The sequence below is a fragment of the Gekko japonicus genome, unplaced genomic scaffold (genome assembly GCF_001447785.1).
Source record: "Gekko japonicus isolate JY-2015 unplaced genomic scaffold, Gekko_japonicus_V1.1 scaffold74, whole genome shotgun sequence".
NCBI lineage: Eukaryota > Metazoa > Chordata > Lepidosauria > Squamata > Gekkonidae > Gekko > Gekko japonicus.
In genome coordinates this window covers 1,724,050-1,743,360 of record NW_015167059.1, presented here as the reverse complement: position 1 = coordinate 1,743,360, position 19,311 = coordinate 1,724,050, and the positions used below count along the sequence as shown (strand labels likewise).

At 47.8% G+C, this 19,311-nt stretch overlaps 1 protein-coding gene across 2 annotated transcripts in view; it reads right to left on the bottom strand.

The window, feature by feature from the left end:
- Positions 1-19,311, bottom strand: part of ADGRL3 (adhesion G protein-coupled receptor L3) — a 643,333-nt gene that overhangs the window by 379,736 nt on the left and 244,286 nt on the right. For both annotated transcript variants that reach the window (XM_015412493.1, XM_015412494.1), the window contains exons 4-5: positions 12,978-12,992; positions 8,635-9,435 (exon numbers count right to left, since the gene is read on the bottom strand). In XM_015412493.1, coding sequence (XP_015267979.1) covers positions 8,635-9,435; positions 12,978-12,992 — 816 coding nt within the window. The remainder of the gene's footprint in view (positions 1-8,634; positions 9,436-12,977; positions 12,993-19,311) is intronic.

The following is a 19,311-nucleotide window of genomic DNA, read 5'->3' as shown; positions in this document are numbered from 1 at the left end:
TGTTTTTGTCTTAGCTCAGAAAGGATGGCTCCAGAGCAAACTAATTTATGCAGTAGCCAAATTGCTCGCTCAAAGCTTTAATGCCAAAAGCTCACGAAGTGGGATTTTCGCTCACAAGACTCCACAGCTTAGAGGGAGCATTGGCTGGCCCAGCAACGTTTAAAAAATATCTGTTCAGCCAAAGAAAACTCCAGTGGCCAATGAGAAGACTTGAATTTTTGCTCACAGGACTTCACAGCTTAGAAGGAACATTGGTGAAGACTGCCAGGAAGTTGCAGCTGAGTTACGGTGGCCCCTTCTGGTTTTCAGGGCAAGAGAGGAACAGAGGCAGTTTGCCACTGTCTGCCCTGGTGGAGTGATCCTCAACTTCCTTGGTAGTCTCTCATCCAAACAGTAACCAGGGCTGACCCTGCTTAACTTTTGAGATCCAATGAGATCGGGTCATGGGAGCAGTATATGCCAGGAATCCCCAACCTTTTTTGAGCCTGCAGGCCCATTTGGAATTCTGACACGGCACGGGGGGCGCAGCGACAAAACGGCTGCCACAAAACGGCTGCATCTGGAGGTGGAGCCAGCCACAAAACGATTGCCACAGTTCAATTCAGTCACACAGGCCAGATCTGACTCAAAGCCTCACCTTTACGGCCTTGAGCGGTCTGGGACTGACGTAGCTACGGGATCGTCTCCTCTGGTACGCCTTACGCTCTACTGACAACAATCTGCTGCTGATTCCCCAGCCCCAGGGATGTCTCTCGGTCCTCGACCAGGGTCGGGACCTTCTCGGTCCTGCCCCCGACCTGGAGGAACTCTCTGCCAAATGACATCAGGGCCCTGCGGGATCTTACGCAATTCTGCAGGGCCTGTAAGGCAGAGATGTTCCGCCAGGCCTTTGGTTGAGGGCAGCGATGGTTTTTCCTTGGCTGGCACCCTCCCTTCCCTTCCCCCCGGCTGTCACGAGTTCCCTCTCCCCCTGCCCGGAAACTGGCCTGGTAGCCCAGAATTGAGGTAAACATTTCCAGGATGCCATCATTATGGATTTTACTCGGGTCTTTAGTTTTTTTTTAAACTGTCTTGTGGAATTTTTAATGTTTTATAGTTTTTATGGCATTTGCCCTTATGTGCATCGCCCAGAGCTCGGTGTAAGCTGGGATAGGGCGATTAATAAATTTAAATGATGATGATGATTGTCATCGTCCTCCTCCTCCTCATCATCATCATCATTGTGCTGTGGTGGCAGCTGCTGCCAAAGCAACATTTCTCAAAGTCTGCAGAGACAATCAATTCACCATTGGCCAACCAGAAGCCTTGCTGGGCCAAAGTCCTACCTGGCCCCACCCACTTCCCAGAAACACTTGGCGGGTGCCGGAAAAGACGTCAACAGGCGCTATGGTGCCCATGGAAACCACGTTGGGGACCCCTGCTGCATGCTACATTGACAAAGAATGCAGGACTCGTAAGCAGGCCCTGAAAAGAAGTCATTGGAAGATTCTCTCCCCCTCCAATCTGGCAAACAGGACCCAACAGCAATAATTGTCTTTTTGAGGGGACCTCTGCAGTGAAAGAGAAATCCGCAGTTGCCCATAGCAACGCAGAGAGTGTGAGGCACATTTCACTTCAGAAAAGGACCCTCTTGATTTTAATTCTTCTCCACAGAAACAGCTTTTTCCACTCGTTCCTTCTGGCTAAAGAGCGCGAGCGCACGCACACACACAGAATCAGAGTGGGATAATTTATGGGACGACTAACCTCAATTAATGAGGCGCAAACATTCAAAGGAAGATATTAATAAATAACGGAAGCCTACAATTGCTTCTTGATATACGCTGGAGCAACAGCCCCTTCTAAGAATTGGCTGCGCCCCCTTGTAAATTGTCCCTCAATAAATTACACAAGCCAGGAGTTGTCAGTTGCAGGCACTGAAGAGGATCTGGCAGAGAAAAATATGGAGGCAGCAGGAGGGCTTTAAAAGAGGGAGAGGGGGAGAGAGAGAGAAAGAGAGTCAGAGAATCACCGATAAAGGTGAGCGGTAGAAAAGCACAAGAAAGTGAACACCCGTATTTATCAGATCAAAACAGGGGCCAGTGGCACCTGGAAGACTCACAGCACTGATTCCAGTATGAACATTATAATTATCTTGTGGCATTGTGTGTGGTATAGCCAAGAGATCCTAAGGTTGTCTGGCAGCCTAAAGCTCTAGCTTTTTTTTTTAAAGCATTATGCAGGGAGCTAGGCTTATTTGGGGGGGGGGGAGCTGGGAGAGCTGCGACTGACCCAAGGACACCCAGCTTGGCTTCAAGCGGAGGAGGGTGGAATTGAACCCGGTTCTCCAGATTAGAGTCCGTCGCTCTTCACCACCACACCACCCTGGCTCCCATTCCATTATGAGCTTTCTTGAATTCAGAGTGCCCTTCTGCCAATGCAATTGATTCTGACGCATCGTTCTTTCCCAGAGTGTTCCTTTTACTCTCTGAAAGCCAGTCCTGTATGTACTCCAAAGCCAAGAGGGTGTTTAAAGAGCTACAAATACAGTATGACTGTCCTATAATACATATACGGTAAATGTTTCCCTTGCTCAAAAGCCAGTCAAATCCGACTCCAGGGAGCGGTGCTGATCTCCGTTTCCAAGCCAAAGAGCCAGCGATGTCTGAAGAAATTTCCAAGCCAAAGAGCCAGGGCTGTCCGAAGACATTTCCTGGCATGGCTAAACGCCGAGGTGTGTGGAACACTGTTACCTTCCCACCGAAGCGGTACCTATTTATCTACTTGCAATTTCTTGCTTTCGAATTGCTAGAAGCTGGGACCAGAGACGGCAGCTCACTTCGTCACGCGGCACTCGGGTCTCGAACTGCTGAGCTACTAACCTTCTGGTCTGTATATATGCCAAGAACACACCAAGCTGCCTTCTACTGAATCTGACCCTTGGTCCATCGAAGATTGTCTACTCAGGTTGCGTTCAGATGGACAGCTAATCCCAAAATTATGCCAGTTCAAATTTTATTCTGATCTTTTTAATCCATCCTCGCATGACCAGACATCCCCCGGGGGAATTGCCTTACCACGCGCTGCTTCCGCTGTGGATTGTCTAGATGGTGTCCACTGGATGAGGCGCGCGCGGGGTAGTTTTTTTTTTTTTTTTAAAGGCATGATATTGTGTCCTTGGTTATTTGCGCATGTGCAGAATCAAGATTTTTTTTTAAATGGCGCCCGTTCGGGATGGTCTGATGTCAGACCATCCCAAAAGGGCACCATTTTTGATTGCGCGCTGGAATGATCAGACGGGGGAAGTCCGCGAGTGGCCTGTCGGAACCGAAAACTCTAGATTTAAAGTAGTATCTTTTTAGTACGGCTCCTAAGCGCAGCAAAACGGGATGCTCATGGAAGACGGACGTTTCCCAGAAGTTGATGTCTAGACATTACATTTAAATCCATGAGGCACCCGTGCCTTGTGCAGATCTAAAGAGCCGCCTGAACCCACCCTCTGACTGGCAGCAGCTCTCCAGGGTCTCGAGCAGAGGTCTTTCACATCACCTACTGGAGATGCTGGGGATTGAACCTGGGACCTTCTGAATGCCACACAGACACTCTACCACTAAGCCACAGTCCCTCCCCCAATCTCATCCCTAGCCTGATCTCATCAGATCTTGGTAGCTAAGCAGAGTCGGCCCTGGTTAGTATTTGGATGGGAGACCGTCGAAGAAGTCCAGGGTCACAACTCTGAACGTCTCTTACCTTGAAAACCCTATGTGGGGTTGCCATAAGTCAGCTGTGACTTAACAACACTTTCCTCCACTGTAATATATATTCAGCACTCAAAATGAATCAATTGTGAGGCCATGTTCTACATAACGTCAAAGTGTTAAGTGAAAATGTTAGGACTGACTCATTCGATGTACTCGCCGTCGGTGCTTAACTTCTAATAACCTGACATGAGGGGGCTGAAAACCTGAAAAAAATAAATACAACTCTGGGAAACCATGCTACGGGGAGGGGGGGGATGAATAACACATCACCCCAATCTGCCCGAAAGGGCTCAGAACAAGGATGGTAATTTACCAGGGAGAGGAAAGCACCAGAAAATAGGAATCATCAGAGCGTAGGTAAGAAAAACCCTTTCCTCGGAACAAGAAAGTCCGGCAACATTTCAATTTTGAGCAGCCATTCAATTTCTGAAATGTGGCTTAAATTAAACTTCAGAGACAGTAAATGGGTTTTATCCTACAAGGAGCTCTTGGAGGTGCAGTAATTCATATCCTGTACACAACCATGATTGAAGAGGCTGCGGCTGTCCGCGATGCATCCCTCCGGCAGAAATGGAAGGTGCGGAAGCCGAAGAGACCAGGAAGACAGGAGCACCCTTCCCATCCTGGCCAAGCCCTCTGATTAGTCAGCTGTCAAAGGAAAGGGCTCAAATTTATGATCTGAAAAATCACATTTTAACGAGGTGTCGCGTGTGCTTAAGGTTCTTATCCATCACTGTTGCGGGCCGGCTTTATTTGAGATACAGATACACTCGATTAGCATATCGTAAGGACGTTGTAAGGGGTCTCTGCCCCTGGTCTGGAAACAAAACTTTTCAGAGAGAAAACGCCCTGTGGACTGCACAGATTGAAAAGCCCACCGACTGCCATCGGCAGACAGGAGGGCTAAGAAAGCCAGCTTTCCATTTCCCCCCTCGTGATGGCGGCCGCAGGAAGACTGTCAGCTGACTGCCTCTGAGGAATGGGCCAGATCCAGCACACTGGGAGTGCCATCCTAAGCAGAGCCATGTCCTTCTAACTCCACTACAGTCAATGAGCTTTGAAGGGTGTGACTCTGTTTAGCTCGGCACTGTAAAATGTCCACTGAGTGTCATTCTCAGGCCCATAGCCAGGTTTTTGGTGCTTTGGGGGGCAATTTTTTTTCCTGGTGGGGCTGAAGTTCTCAGTGCAGAAAGAAAAGACATTTACCCAATAGAAAGCTGTGACCGGGATAGCTCTCTAAATTGCGAGTCAAACACTTAAGACGACAGTTCTCAGCTGCTGCAAGTTAATCACTTCTGCCAGCCTAAGCAGCAATTCTGATAACATGCCGGCAGGTGGGGGTGATGACTTCTAGTCAGTTTCTTGACACAGAGTTAGAAGGGAATCGGTCAACTACAGCACCCTGCTCTGCTTAAAGGAGTGCACACCTTTTTTAAAAGGTTTTAAAATGATGGGGGAGGGGAACATTTATAGGAGAAATTCTTGTGGGGCTGTGCCAAAGGGGGAGGAGCTCCCAAAAGCCCCACTGTAGCTATGGGCCTAGTCATTCTTGTATCTGCTATCTTTCTGTTTTGCTACCTTTTTGTGCTGAATCAATCACTGTGATGCTTTTGCGCTGGGGCCATTTCATTTGTCACCCCGAGCCCACCAATCGAAAGGATGCAACTCTCGCAAGCAAGCAAAAGAAACAAGCTTGAATACTGTGAGCAGCACGGCTGCTGTGTTATTTTATGAGTTGTCAAGGCCCCGGCTATTCCAGCCTCTCTCAGAAAAAGAAAAGAAAAACCAGTCACACAAATATGGAGGCGTCTTTATTTCCCTCTATTCTGAAAGGTACATCACTACGCAAGCGTGTGGCCACATGGGGAGAGGAAACCCAGGGAGAATCAAAACCATTCCCGTTATCACTTTCCTGGAATCTTTATGGCCCCCCTCTCTACTCCTGACATACTTCTCAACATGTATACAACTCTATGGAGACACTGGGCCATGTGATTATTCACTTCAGAAATGAAGAGCAACGTTTACGCCAATCCCTATGCACAGTTTTCCATATTTCTCTGGGGTTTTTTTTTTAAGTAAATGCTCACTTTGAACACATGAAGCTGCTTTCTACCAAGAAAGTACTGACCAACAGGGTCAGTACTTTCTACTCTGACTGGCAACAGTTCTCCGGGGTCTCAGGTGGAGGACTTTCACATCATCTCCTGCTTCATCCTTCTAACTGGACATGCGGGGGATCAAAATTGTGACTTCCTGCATGCAAAACATGGCCCCACTCTGCATAAATTCATCTTCTGAGTTCTCAACTCCGAGCCCGATTTCTTTATCGGAACAATGAACCTCCTGCATTCAACATATTTATTTTATTTAGTTAGTTCATTTACACCCCGCCTTTCTCCCCAATGGGGAACCAAAGCGGCTTACGTCCTTCTCTTCTCCACTTTCCCCTCACAGCAACCCCCATGAGGTAGGTTAGGCTGAGAGAGTGTGACCTGCCCAAGGTCACCCAGCGAGCTTCCATGGCACAAGTGGGTATTTGAATCGGTGTCTCTGTCAGCTAGCTGCCATGTTTCAATTGTATTTTTCCTTCCCTGACTCTGGCGCTACGACGCATACTTGCTTGCTGCTGTGCTCGCTTGCTGTAAACAGCAATAGGGAGGCGCTCCTGAGACCGTGCAAACTGGTGCTGCCAGACTGGGTTATCTGACTGGCCTTGAGAAGGAGGGAGGGCTTGCGTTCCACTAATGGTGTGAATATTTCTGCTCTCATGAGGCACGGAGACTCTCCCGTTCATTATATTACCTCCCGCCGGGAGAATTCCCCCCCCCCCGCGCTTGGGTTTCATTTGCTTAGCCATTTGCCTCATCCTGTTATATGTAGGGATGCATCCGCCCCATTGTCATTCCTAACAATATCCCTGTAGATCATGGCAACGGACCTGTAGTCTAATAAAGCATAACGATTCCCTGGAAACGTGTGTGGAGATTTACTTGCTGTTGAACCTGACAGTCTCTCAGATACTAGACCAACACTCTTAACCACTACAACCACACTGGCTTTCCAGGAGGGCAATAAGGAACGATCAACAACATGCCAATTCATCAATTCCAAATGATAGATATATCATTGGAGATTCACTATTCATGTGGCATAGACTGTTGTCCATCTGGGGCACAGTTTCTTGTGGGAATTAAAAAAAACAACAACAAAATGATCAAATGCCATCCGTAACAGATTTTCCTACTTGTTATGAACACAGTTCTTGCGATATGAATAAGCCATACAAATTATGAATGGGTGGCAGCCCTTCCTTCTGCTCTTAGCCCTGGTGAAACACTCCTTTTACTCCTAGCCACTTCCTGCAATGAGGGCCCCGATCCTTTCAAAAGGACTTTTGGCTCCTGCTCCCTGGACTTGCCCTTATTTGCTCCTGGTAAAGGGTCTTCTCTGTGGCTCAGTGAGGCAGACTCTCTGCTGGCAGAAAAAGAGATTTTTACTCCCCTCTCCCGAACCATTCAGATAAAAAAAGGAGGAACCCGCCGATCATGACTGCATGCTCTGTACATGCAACCGGCTTTCTGAAGAAAGACCTGCGTGTGTGTGCATGTGTGAAGTGCTATCAAGTCACAGCCGACCGACGGCAACCCTGTTGGGTTTTCAAGGCAACAGGCTAACAGAGCTGGCTTACCATTGCCTTCCCCTGCATAGCAAGCTTTTTTCTCTACCTTTGTGGGGGGAAAAGAGGAATTTGGCAGGGATATCTTGTCATACAGGGATTTAAAAACAAAGCTCCTCCGGCTGAAATACCCTCTTCTGTATGACCTTTAAAGGTGGAGAAGTGTTGTCCTACTTTGCATCTGTGTCTAAACAGAATCTCAAATGAATCCCCTCCTGCAACCCTCTAGCGAATCTGGAGGATAACCTCGTGGAGCCTGGTAAGCGTTTTACATAATAATAAAAAAGCAACTCAAACTACAGAGTTGTGCTGTTGTTTTTTAAATCATACATCAGATTTGAACATGAACACGTTGCTGCAAATCTCTCAAATCTCATCCCATGTATTTGACGGTCTGGGGAGGGACTGCACCACATACAAAGCACCACAGATCATGAACACATTGGGAAGGGGACCTCTTATCAGTGGGTCTATCCCAGGTCAAACTGTGGAAGAGTCTCGACTCAATTCAAACTGGCCTTGAACAGGTGACATTGTTTTCTTGAGCCCCTCGTTCCCAAAACTCCTTTCCAGTCCCTAATATATATATTTTTGCAGGGGGTAAACACATCTCTGGGGCCTGGGAAGATGGGGTGCGCAGCAACTTGGCTGATGGGGGTTATAGCAGAAAGACAGCCAGTGGGGAAAGGGTTAGGCATACACTCTCACCCAGCTCTATAGCTCTTCTTCCTATGGCGGCTTTTTTCTCTAACCAAGCTTGGCCACATCCATCTGTGCCGAATATTTCATTCCCTTCTTACTTTCAAGTGCAACGAGCTCCTTAAAGACAGACCCTCTTGCAAACACCAGAGCATCGTCAAGTACTGAGCTTAGCACGACCAAAGCTCTGCTGATATACAGAACAAGACGCATGTACTAATTTAAAGAGAATTATGGCGCAACACCACAAATTGAGTGACATAAATGGTCTCTCTAACCCAGAATACAGATCTGGATAGATGGCAACTTTCCAGGGTCTCAGGCTGAGATTTCTCTTAGGCCTGCTGCCTGAAATCTGTTTAACTGGAAACACCAGGGATCAAATCTGAGGCCTTATACATTTCATGCTCTAACCACTGAGCCGCAGCCCACCTCGGCTGCCAATCCATAATATTGTAGTGGTGCACAACGGAGATATCACAGATATTGCAACAGAAACTCATCTCAGAATCTTACCTGTTCTGCTGTCCAGAGGCCCGAACTCCAGAGAGTACTTGACCACATGGTAGTTGTTCCACACATAAAGAAGGTTATCCCTTGGGTTATAATCCACAGCAGCAATGTACTGGTACGAGTTTGGAAAAGGGACATCCACCACACTCTCCTTGCTTTGCTCAGTATTGTATATATAGTCTATCTTATTCCCCGTCGCTTCGTTGTCGTCATCCTCGTACACAGATTTCACCACATACAAAATGCCACAGATCATGAACGCGTTGGAAGCCGACCTCTTGTCGTAGGAGGTATCCCATGTCCCCTCGATCCGCAAGGTATAAGGGTTCAGCTGACTAATCACTATCTTGCCATTGTTCTGCTCTGTTGCATAGATTACCCAAAGGCCATTCTCGTCCACGGCCAGGTCGATGTCCGACTTGCCTCCCCATCTGTACGGGGACGTGTCATGGTAGTTGGCGTTAGCAATGATGGCTTCCCCACTTTTAATCCTTGTCCGGAGATCAAATTTGACAATGTTCCGGGTTCGCTCTTTGTTGAAAAACAAAGCTCCGTCATATACCACAAACCCGGTGCCGTCTACTCGGTGGGGCAGCTTGTACGTCGTCGTTGGTCTCCCGGCAATGAAATCATCCTTAGAAGAGTACTCCGTTAGGGTGTCTGTTCTATAGGGGGTCCATGGCATGTAATAAATCTTGTCAGAAGCCTGCAAAGGATCCTTACACCAGGCTCCTGACTGGTGGTCGGATTCAAATAAATGTTCACTCTGATACACTCCTTTTAGCAGTCCAGGGCAAAGAAAAACTGAAGGGTTTTTTAGAGTTAAAAACAAAGAAGGTTACTGGCCATTCCAGGGATACTCTGGCATGCACTTCAACATTTTATAACCCAAGAACAAAGTTCCAGAGAAACTCCCGACCTCCCTAAATGCCAGAATGACTATGAGTGGCTCTTTAAGCTACAAAGAGAATGGAGGGAAATTCACAGGAATTGTTCTCCATCCTTATTTTTAAACATCCCTTGGCAACCGTTCCACCTTTGAAATTATATACTTAGCAGATAACTATTGCAGAGCAGAGAAAAACCCCTTAGCAACTAAAAAAAGGCATTTTTTAAAAAGCAAGTAGGAGGGAGACAAACCTAGTGCAGCGTTCAGTGGATTAAGTAACAAGAAGGTTTGGGGGAAACTGCAACATAAACACACATAAGCATGCAGCTGGGCTAGTAAAGAAAGACCAAGGGGATGCATAGAGAGAGACAGAGGAAGGAAGGAAGGAAGGAAGCAAGAAGAGAAAGGGAAGGGAAGGGGGAGAAAGCGCCGCAGAAGAATCCAGACTTCAGTTACAAGCCTATTTCCTCTGCAATACAGAAGAAATCAAACATTAGGCAAACAGTACCTGCAAAGACTGAAATCATTTGCCGTACAGATTCCATCATTACTTTTTACATGGGTGTGTGTGTGTGCTTTAGGATACCAAACTGTCAAGTCTATAAGGGGCTTTAATCAGGAAAAGAATGGGACATTCAAAAGCACAAAATGCTGATCTGGATACGGACAATCAATGTAGGGGACAAGAGATTTTGTTTGGTGAGGGTAGCGTCACACAGTATATCACTTTTCAAGGGGAGGGTTACAGGACTGTTTGGACAATGGTCATTTCTTTGGCCTGCGGTCCCACCAGACTGGCTGCTCCTATGTGAACATCCCCAGCTGAGCAGGGAATTGAATGCAGAAGTCTGGTTCTCTGCATATGCAATCTTCTGGCGCCATCCAACAGCCAGGGCTGTTTGGACATCCTTCTTGGTTCTTGGGGGGGCAAAAGTGGGAGGGCTTCTGGAGTTCTGGCGCCACTGGTGGACCACCTGGTGGCAGCTGGGTTTTGACCACTGTGTGACACAGAGTGTTGGACTGGATCCAACATGGCTTTGTCTTGTGTTCTTATATAGGTCTATAAGGAAAACGAGGGCTGCAGAGACCAGCTCGGGGGGGGGGAGGGGGGAATGTTGCTGGCTTTGGATTCAGTGTTGCCTTGCTCCCTCTCTTTTGCCAGAAGTGTGATCTATGAGATTCTAGCTTCCTTGGCTGCACATAGGCACTGTTGGATTAAGGCCACTGCGGCCAAGGCTCCCTCTAAACGGTGGGGTCTTGTGAGCAAAAATTCTACTTGGTGAGCTGCTGGCATTAAAGTGGTGAGCCAGCGATTGGGCTGCTGCATGAATCAGTTTGCTCTGGAGCCCATCCTTCCTGAGCCGAGACCGAAATGTGTGAGCCGGAGGCTAAAAAACCGCGAGCCGGCTCACACTGGCTCAGCTTAGAAGGAACACTGATAGAGTTCACCTTCTGCGTCTGCGTAAACGCGTGCTTTTTTGCATTGCATCTAATTATTTTATTCTCAGGCGGCAATTCCAGTAAGAACCTGCTCTGAGTGACTTGTGATTCTCAGCAACCGGGAGAGTACAAAGAAATGGGGTGGGTGCCAAATTTCCAGGTGCTGGTTGGAAAATTAAAGGCGCCCTAAGGCGATGCCACCCATGGGAAGAGACTCCCGTTTGCACCGAGGCGAATAGAGAATTCCTCAGCTGTTTGTTGTGCGTAGAAAATGAATGGCACTCCATTGTGGGTACTGTGGGGCTCCCCTCTGCAGAAACCAGCAAGGGGTTTCCCAGAACCATCAACGGCAGGAAGTGCTGGCTCATCGATCTGTGCTAGTAATTCTTGTATCCTAGTTTTGCACAGCTCAGGATCGGAATGCACAGACCTAACCATAAATTTCACCCAGCAGAGCGCTGGTGGAGAGTTAAAGCCTTTGACTCTGAAACCCAGAAAGGTATTGGTAATGATGGGGTGACTGTGCCTTTTCCATGATCACTTGAGACCGTGGGGGTGGTGCCTGCTTGCCCCCTTCAATCTATTCAATGCCCATTTGCACAGAGGGCTACATACAAACCCTCAAAAGCATAAAGGGCGATTTCTCACTAGAGCTGCCTCGCAGCACAGCGCCGTTTGCCCCAATACAAACATGTCAATTTCACACCCGAGGCTGCAGGGCTGCATTTGACTCGGAGCTTCACCCGATTTCCTCCGCAGTTTCATGATCCTCAAAAACCAGGATCACGAAACTGCGGAGGAAATCCGACGAAGCCCCGAGTCAAAATGCAGCCCCGGAGCTTCGGGTGTGAAATTGACATGTTTGTGTCGAGGCAAACGGCGCTGTGCTGCAAGGCAGCTCTAGTGAGAAATCGCCCAAAGTCTCTCTCCGTAGGACCTGTGGGGGATACAGCTCATACGTAGGGGAATGCACGCGTCGGCACTTGTACAAACGCTGCTAATTCCATTGCCTGCTCAATCCTAAACAGGTCTGTGTAGACGTTATGTCCCATTGTGTTCAACGGGGTTTCCTCCCCAGGAAAGTGTTTTTAAGGTTGCAGACTGAATGTCTCCACAAGGGCTCACATGACAGGTGGCAGAGAGATTTTAACTGCAGTCAGTGGCGATCTTTATGACTGTATACAAGTAGGGTTGTCAGGTCCCACTGACAACTGGTTGGGGGCAGGAAGGAACTTACCAGGTGGTGGGGGCCCTTGCTGGTAACATGCTGTTGTCACTTCCTGTCCGCACTGGGGGACAACATGCTGTTGTCACTTCCTGTCCGCACGGGAAGTGACATCAGCACTTTTGGGCAAAACTCTACAGTTGAACCATACCATTTTGCCCAGATGTCAGAGTATCCCTGCATATCCCAGGGATAAACTGATGTCACGTCCAGGGAGTACGAGTGACATCAGTATGTTGGGACGCTGCTGATGCCCCCTGTTTTGGCACAATTCCCTCCACTGACCAGCTGAGTGACTGGGGGGGCAGGGGATACTTAGTATGCAGTGATTGGTACTTTTTAAACAACAGAAATCAAATCTTTGCTGTTAACTTACAGATGGGGAAAGACCTTTTGGGAATGTCTCTATTCAACCTCTGGTGCTTTAGCAAGGTGCACGTGTGTGTTTGTGCGTGTGCGTGTGTGTGCATGTTTGTGTATACTCTTGCAAATTACATCATGCTTTCCCATAAATTGAGCAAGATGAGAGAGAGAGATATTTTAATTCTTTAAACGATCCTGTCAAGAGAACGATGGCTCCGTAAGCCTTTCCAGGAAAAAAAAAGTGACATTAGTATTACTGAACAGCAGACAAACGAAACTTTAACCAATGGGTTAAAAATGGCGAGAGAATTAATGATGAGCTTCAGCTAAAGCATTAAACTGTTAAATGTCTTATCCCACAACGGCTTAGAATGGGTATATCTATCTATATCTATATATATATAAAAAGTGAAAAAGGCATTTAATTACCTTTTTGTTCCACTTCTATTGTAGAGAAAGAAGAAAAGCAAGAAAGGAGAAAAAGAGAATAGATTAATGGTTTCGTACTCGGGTAGGCACGTTTCTTTACCTCTGGCCCTAAAATATCGGCCTCTTACTTCATCGATTGCTGCATTCTGCAAACATGACTCCCTCACTCATAAGGAGGGCATTTCTATAAACACAAACCCCATGCGCAGCAAAGCTTATGAGGGTCTAACAGGCATGCAAGATCACAGCCAACACTTTTAAAGAGTCTGTGTAAGTTTTGCACTAATTGCGGTGGCCCCAGAAGTGCACCAATGCCCCCAAAATACTTGATTGCGGAACCTTTGCAGAATGCGCCTCAGCTGGCAAACACCCCCCCCCCCATTCTGCCAAGTCTGTGGCCTTCCTCCCACCCTGGGGAAGAAACATTTCTCCGATGCAAGCAGATCTTCCTGTGTCCGATGTGACTGGAGGCGGGCTCCAAAGTTGGCGCAGGGGACTGGACAGGGTATAAGCCATTGGGCTGAATGGAAAGCACCACCCGGAGGCACGAGATTGGCCAAGTGGCACTACCTCCCCCCCTTACCGAATTCTGCTCCTGTGACCCTCGGGAACAGCACGGGTGGCAAAGTGGGGAACGGCAGCATGAGGGGAGAACTGGCCAAAAAAAAAAAATCACCCACCCAGCTTTGGGATCGGAAATACCTAAAAAAATTGTGGGTGGAGCCTGAGAAGAGGAAAGATTTTGAGGAGGGGAGGGGTTTCACTGGGGTCTAATGCCACAGAGTCCACCTTCCAAACCAGCCACTTCCTCCAGGCAAGCTGATCTCTGTTGCCTGGAGACCCATTGTTATCCCAGGAGATCTCCGGGCAACACCCGGAGGGCTGGCAACCCTACCCACCCCTCTGCCTTGTTGCAGGTGGCCCAGGGCAGCCCTGGAGCAGCAGGCAGCCCAAACACAATACTGACACAGTCTGAAATCTGCTGCACCTGTGGAGTCATCGCCTGACTGTTAACAGGGGGGTAAATTGACGGGAAATCTTGGAATTAATGCAGTTATTCCCCTTTGGATAAAACAATAGTGAGCGCCACCATCCGCTGCCACCACCTAGACAAAGACTTAATAAAATATGCATATCATATATTCAGAAAGAAAAGGCATGCCCTCTGGTGGGTGGGAGAAGAGAGGATACCTCGTCTAAGATGGCCTCTCTTTATGTAATTACATTTTAATCCTGCCCTTTCAACAGGGCATGATATGGAGTTCTCTCCTCCTCCGTTTCGTCCTCATAACAACCCAGTGAGGTAGGTTAGGCTGAGTGACTAGCAGAAGGTCACCCAGTGAGTTTCATAGTAAGCAGGGATTTTGAAACCTGGGTTCCCGTACGTCGAGCCCCACATTCAAATAATTGTTGTTGTTGTAAGTACTCGTATTAAAGCAGTTCTTCTATCTGCTGCTTGATTAACCGGCAGCAGCAGTTTACTTGACCAGTCTAACCATTTAGTTGACCAAATGAAGAATCAATTAATCACCGTCGTCATTCTAGGATCAACAACTTTTGGTTTAGGAAAAAGTCAAACCACGTCCAAGTTTACATGTGTGCCAAAAGGCATGACAGACAGCTGAGCCACAGTTTAAGGCAGTAAATGCGTTTAGGGTTACCAGACTCCATGTGACACCTGGAGATCTCCTGCTAGATGACCAAGATCAGTTCCTCTAGAGGAAATGGCTGGTTTGGAGGGTGGACCCTATGGCATTATACCCTGCTGAGGCCCCTCCCCTCTCCAAACCCCACCCTCCCCAGGCCCCACCCCCAAAATCTCCAGGTATTTTCCAACCCAGAGCTGGCAACTCTAAACATCTTGCACAGTCTCAAATTGTGTGCTTGCTCAGAAATCTTGCTCCATGCATCCACAATAACGTCTCGGTCTTTCCGCTCATGGAACGTCAGCTTGTGAGCTGTGTCCAGACAGAAATCCAAGAGGTGTAGCCCCCCACGCTTGTAATATGCACTCCTAATGGATTTTTGCCTGATGCATGCTTAAGAGGCACAGTCCTCCACCACCCCTGGGATCTAGGGAGCAGTACCCAGTTGGTAAGGCTACGTAACGATCCATCTGTCCTTGCCTACTGTACTTTAAGATCCTCGGCCTCTCAAGGTCACTGATACCCAGCAATGGAAGGCCTGATCTGATCTAACGAGATCACGCAAATCTGATTAAAATGGCCAACGGGTCATTAGGCACATTTTTCTCAGATCGCTTTCTTAAGGTGCAGTTTTTCAGGGGGAGAGGAAGGATTATTATTGTTGTTGTTGTTTTTATTTAAATTTCTATCCCGCCCTCCCGCCGGAGCAGCTCAGGGCGGCATACACACAACTTTAAAACCAGCATAAAGACATACATAACATACAATTCAATAAAATTCCAAATAAACACAGTTAAAACCATTTAGATGTGGCGGTATCATGTAAAAAAGTGCAAGTGCAGCACAGCCGATGAAATCATTCTTACTGAAACGCCCTGCAAAAAAGCTCTGTTTTCACGGCCCTGCGGAATGGCTAGAGGTCCCGCAGTGCTCTGATCTCACTAGGGAGCTCATTCCAGAGCGTCGGCGCCGCCAAAGAGAATGCCCTGGTCCTAGTTACCGCCTGCTTGCTGTCTCTAGGCCCAGGGAGAGCCAGGCGGTTTTGTGTTCCAGATCGCAGTGCTCTCTGGGGAACATGTGGGGAAAGGCGGTCCCTCAGGTAGATTGGCAGAAATGGGTTAAAAAGGCCCAAAAATGTCCTCTTTCCTTTAAAATCTTAAGGCATAGACCAGCTTGGGGGTGGGAGATTTATTTAGAAAGCCCCCCCCACTGTGGAGCCAACAACACTGTCTTCCCCTCCTCCATGTTATCCTTATAACTACAACCCTGTGAGGTAGGTTAAGGCTAAGGGTGCATGTGACTGGCCTATGAATGCCCAGCAAGTTTCATGGGGGAGTGGCGATGTTAGATTGACACTCAGACCACCACACCCAGGGGTCATTAGCATAACCTACAGTATTTGCATATGCCACACCCCCTGACATCACCAGAAGTGTGTCAGAAGGCAACACCCACCGCTCAGGCTCCACTGGACTGTTTTGAATTGCTAGCTATTGGGGGCGGGGGAAACGTGCAGATCTGTCCTCACAGAGGAGGGAGAGCTTGTACCTGAATAAAACTTGGTCTTAAAGGTGCCACTGGACTGTTTTGGACCGGGGGCAGCGGCGGGCTCTGCAGCTTACCTGGCTGCTTCTTGCTCTGACTGAGGGCTGCTGGGAGCAGGGGGTGCGGCTTGTTGCATGTGCCCCCCCTGGGCTCTTTACTGCCGGAGCTCCGCTCCTGTGCGCTCCTGCAGGAAATGACCCCTGACCACACCACTGTGGATCTCTCAGAGTTAGACGATGAAGGCCGAGCTTGGTGTAGTGCAGGGGTGGCCAGACTGTGGCTCGGGAGCCACATGTGGCTCTCTGACACATATTGTGTGGCTCCCGGCAGGGCAGCTGGGAAGCAAAGGTAAGGCATGCCTACCCAATCGAGCTTCCCTTCCCCAGTGAGTGTTCCCCTTCCTGGGTAGGCTTGAGGCAGGGGGGGAGCAGAGAAAGAAAGCAACTTTATTTTTGGCAGTCTCATTTAATGTTCATAAAAAGCAAATCTGCATATTTTCCAATAAAAACATGTCTGTAATACCTGTTTGCATTGTGGCTCTCAAACATCTAACGTTTATTCTGTGTGGTTCTTACGTTAAGCAAGTTTGATTACCCCTGGTGTAGTGGTTAAGAGCGTGGGCTCTAATCTGGGAGAACCGGGTTTGGTCCCCCACTCCTCCACATGCAGCTGCTGGTGTGACCTTGGATCAGTCACAAGTTCTCTCAGAGCTGTTCTCTCAGGAGCAGTTCTCGAGAGAGCTCTCTCAGCCCCACCTACCTCCCAGGGTGTCTGTTGTGGGGAGGGGAAGGGAAAGGAGAGTGTAAGCCGCTCTGAGACCCCTTCAGGTAGTGAAGGGTGGGGTATAAATCCAATCTCCTCCTCCTCCTCTTTCACTGGCACAACCTCCATATTCCCTTGTGTTACCTTCAGCCGAAACAGAGGAAGTTCACACACTGGAGCCGTATGTGTAAAAAATCAAAAACTACTTTTTGGAAATAGTCGTCTTCGGCCTCCTCAAAGAGGGAAAGGGGCTGTGTCTGCTCTTTGTCCCTTCTCCCACCCACATCTCTGGGTGCTTTCACACATGCTAAATAATGCCATTTCAGTCCACTTCAGCAACCACGCCATTTCACACAATAAAATCCAGTTGTAAAGTGCACTGAAAGTGCATTGTTTTGTTCCGAGGGCTGGATCTGACATAAATGAGACTTTGCTGGGCTGGGCCATGCGTAATGCCAGGTAGCGGAGATATAAACTTTATAAAGGACAAACACAAAGGGCTTTTTTATTATTTAAAATAAAATAATGCTTAAAACATAGGTACCACTTCGGTGGGAAGGTAACAGCGTTCCGTGCGCCTTGGTGTTTAGTCATGCCGGCCACATGGCCATGGAAACGTCTTCGGACAGCACTGGCTCTTCGGCTTTGAAACGGAGATGAGCACCGCAACCCTAGAGTCGGATTCGACTGGCTTTCGAGCAAGGGAAACCTTTACCTTGCATATTTTGTTTATTTAACGGTGTCTGATAACGGACACCTCTTGCTCTGAATTATTGCATCAAAATGTCTGTGCTCTTGCTATCTTGAGTATGCTGTTCAGGCGTGTGTATCTGTAAGCTGCAAACCTACGATGACGCAGAAGCAGCAGCAGAACTGGAAGAAGAAGCAGAAGACAGCCAGTTCCACTGTGAGCCTGATAGAAGCCCTCTGGGGGCCTGATTCGGCCCCTGGGCCGCATGTTTGACACCCCTGATTTAGTGTGTGTGTGTGTGTGAAAGCGCCCTCTATTTGTTGGTGTAAGAGCTTCACCTGTGGGGCTGCTCACCCAATTGGGCTCTCTGGCTGTTGCAGGGTTTGCAAAATTGCCAGTGTGTTGGGGAAATGCTGTGCCTCTTAACGATGCATCGGGGATAAATTTATTTTGTGCAATGTTTGGATAAAGCACACCTGTTGCGTTTCAACCTGGACACATATCTCCAACCCCCCCTTCTTTGAGGCCAACATTTAGTGGGAATACCATGGCAAGGTGTGAGTGGAGATGGCTTGCTTGCTAAACAAACGTAATATGCAAGACTGCATACCATGTTCATGAGCTGGGAGTTAAGCCATGACACAATTTCCTTGCTTTTTCCAGGCACACATGAATTTGTAAGTGGTTTAATTCTTCTATTCAAATGGTAAGTATTTCAAGCGTAGAATTTTCCGTTAGGCGTTTTAAAAAAGAAAAACGACTCATTAACCATGACAGCTTTTGGAACCACCACTCTTCAGATGCAGAATTCCTCTGAACATTCTAATTTTGTGGAGGACTGGGGAGAGAAATCATATTATTCCTCCCTCTTCCTTTCTCCTTGGCCCCTCACAGGTCCTCTCTCTTTGCCCCATCACACACATACAGTGCCTTCCAAACCTCTCTTCTCCCTCATATACACTACTCACATCCTGCTCCACACACTCACACTCACACAAACACCACACCAACTCACGTACGGCAAAAGCACCTTAATCCTTCCCTTTCTTCCTGTGCATCCAAAGATATGCTGGAGGCATTTCCAGAATTCCCTTTCCAAAAAGCAGTCAATTCAGCACCTTCAAACAGCTCCACAATGGAACATGGATACAGTCAGCCTTGCGGCATATCCCAAAGACCCGACTATTCAGAGATAGAATGCCCCATTACCTAAGATGAGAGATAGTTGTTGATAGACCACACCTCACATATCTTAAGAGCCCTGCTAGATCATACTGAGGACCCATGTACTCCACTGTCTTTTCCCATAGTGGCCAGCCCAGATGTCACAAGTGCTAGGGTGGGGGAGACCATAAAATATTACCCCATAAAAACTAGAAGGATCAATGTAAAGTGAAGAAAGATACTGATTATCCTGGTGAGGATCTATGCCCAAAGTAGAAAATATTAAGGGGTGGACAGAGTCTTCCTAATTTGCATATTATGAAAACAGTATGTGAAAGACACAAATGAACCTTGCCTTTGTGGTCTGTTTGCCTTTGTGGTCTGAGCACACAACTAGGGATGTGCGCTCAGTATATACCGAGCCAAATAAATACCCCCAAAATACCTTATCAAAATAGCCGTGCCTGAATAAAAGCTGCAGTCTCTTTAAATGACTCATTTAAATGCCTGCTGAGTTCACTCACAG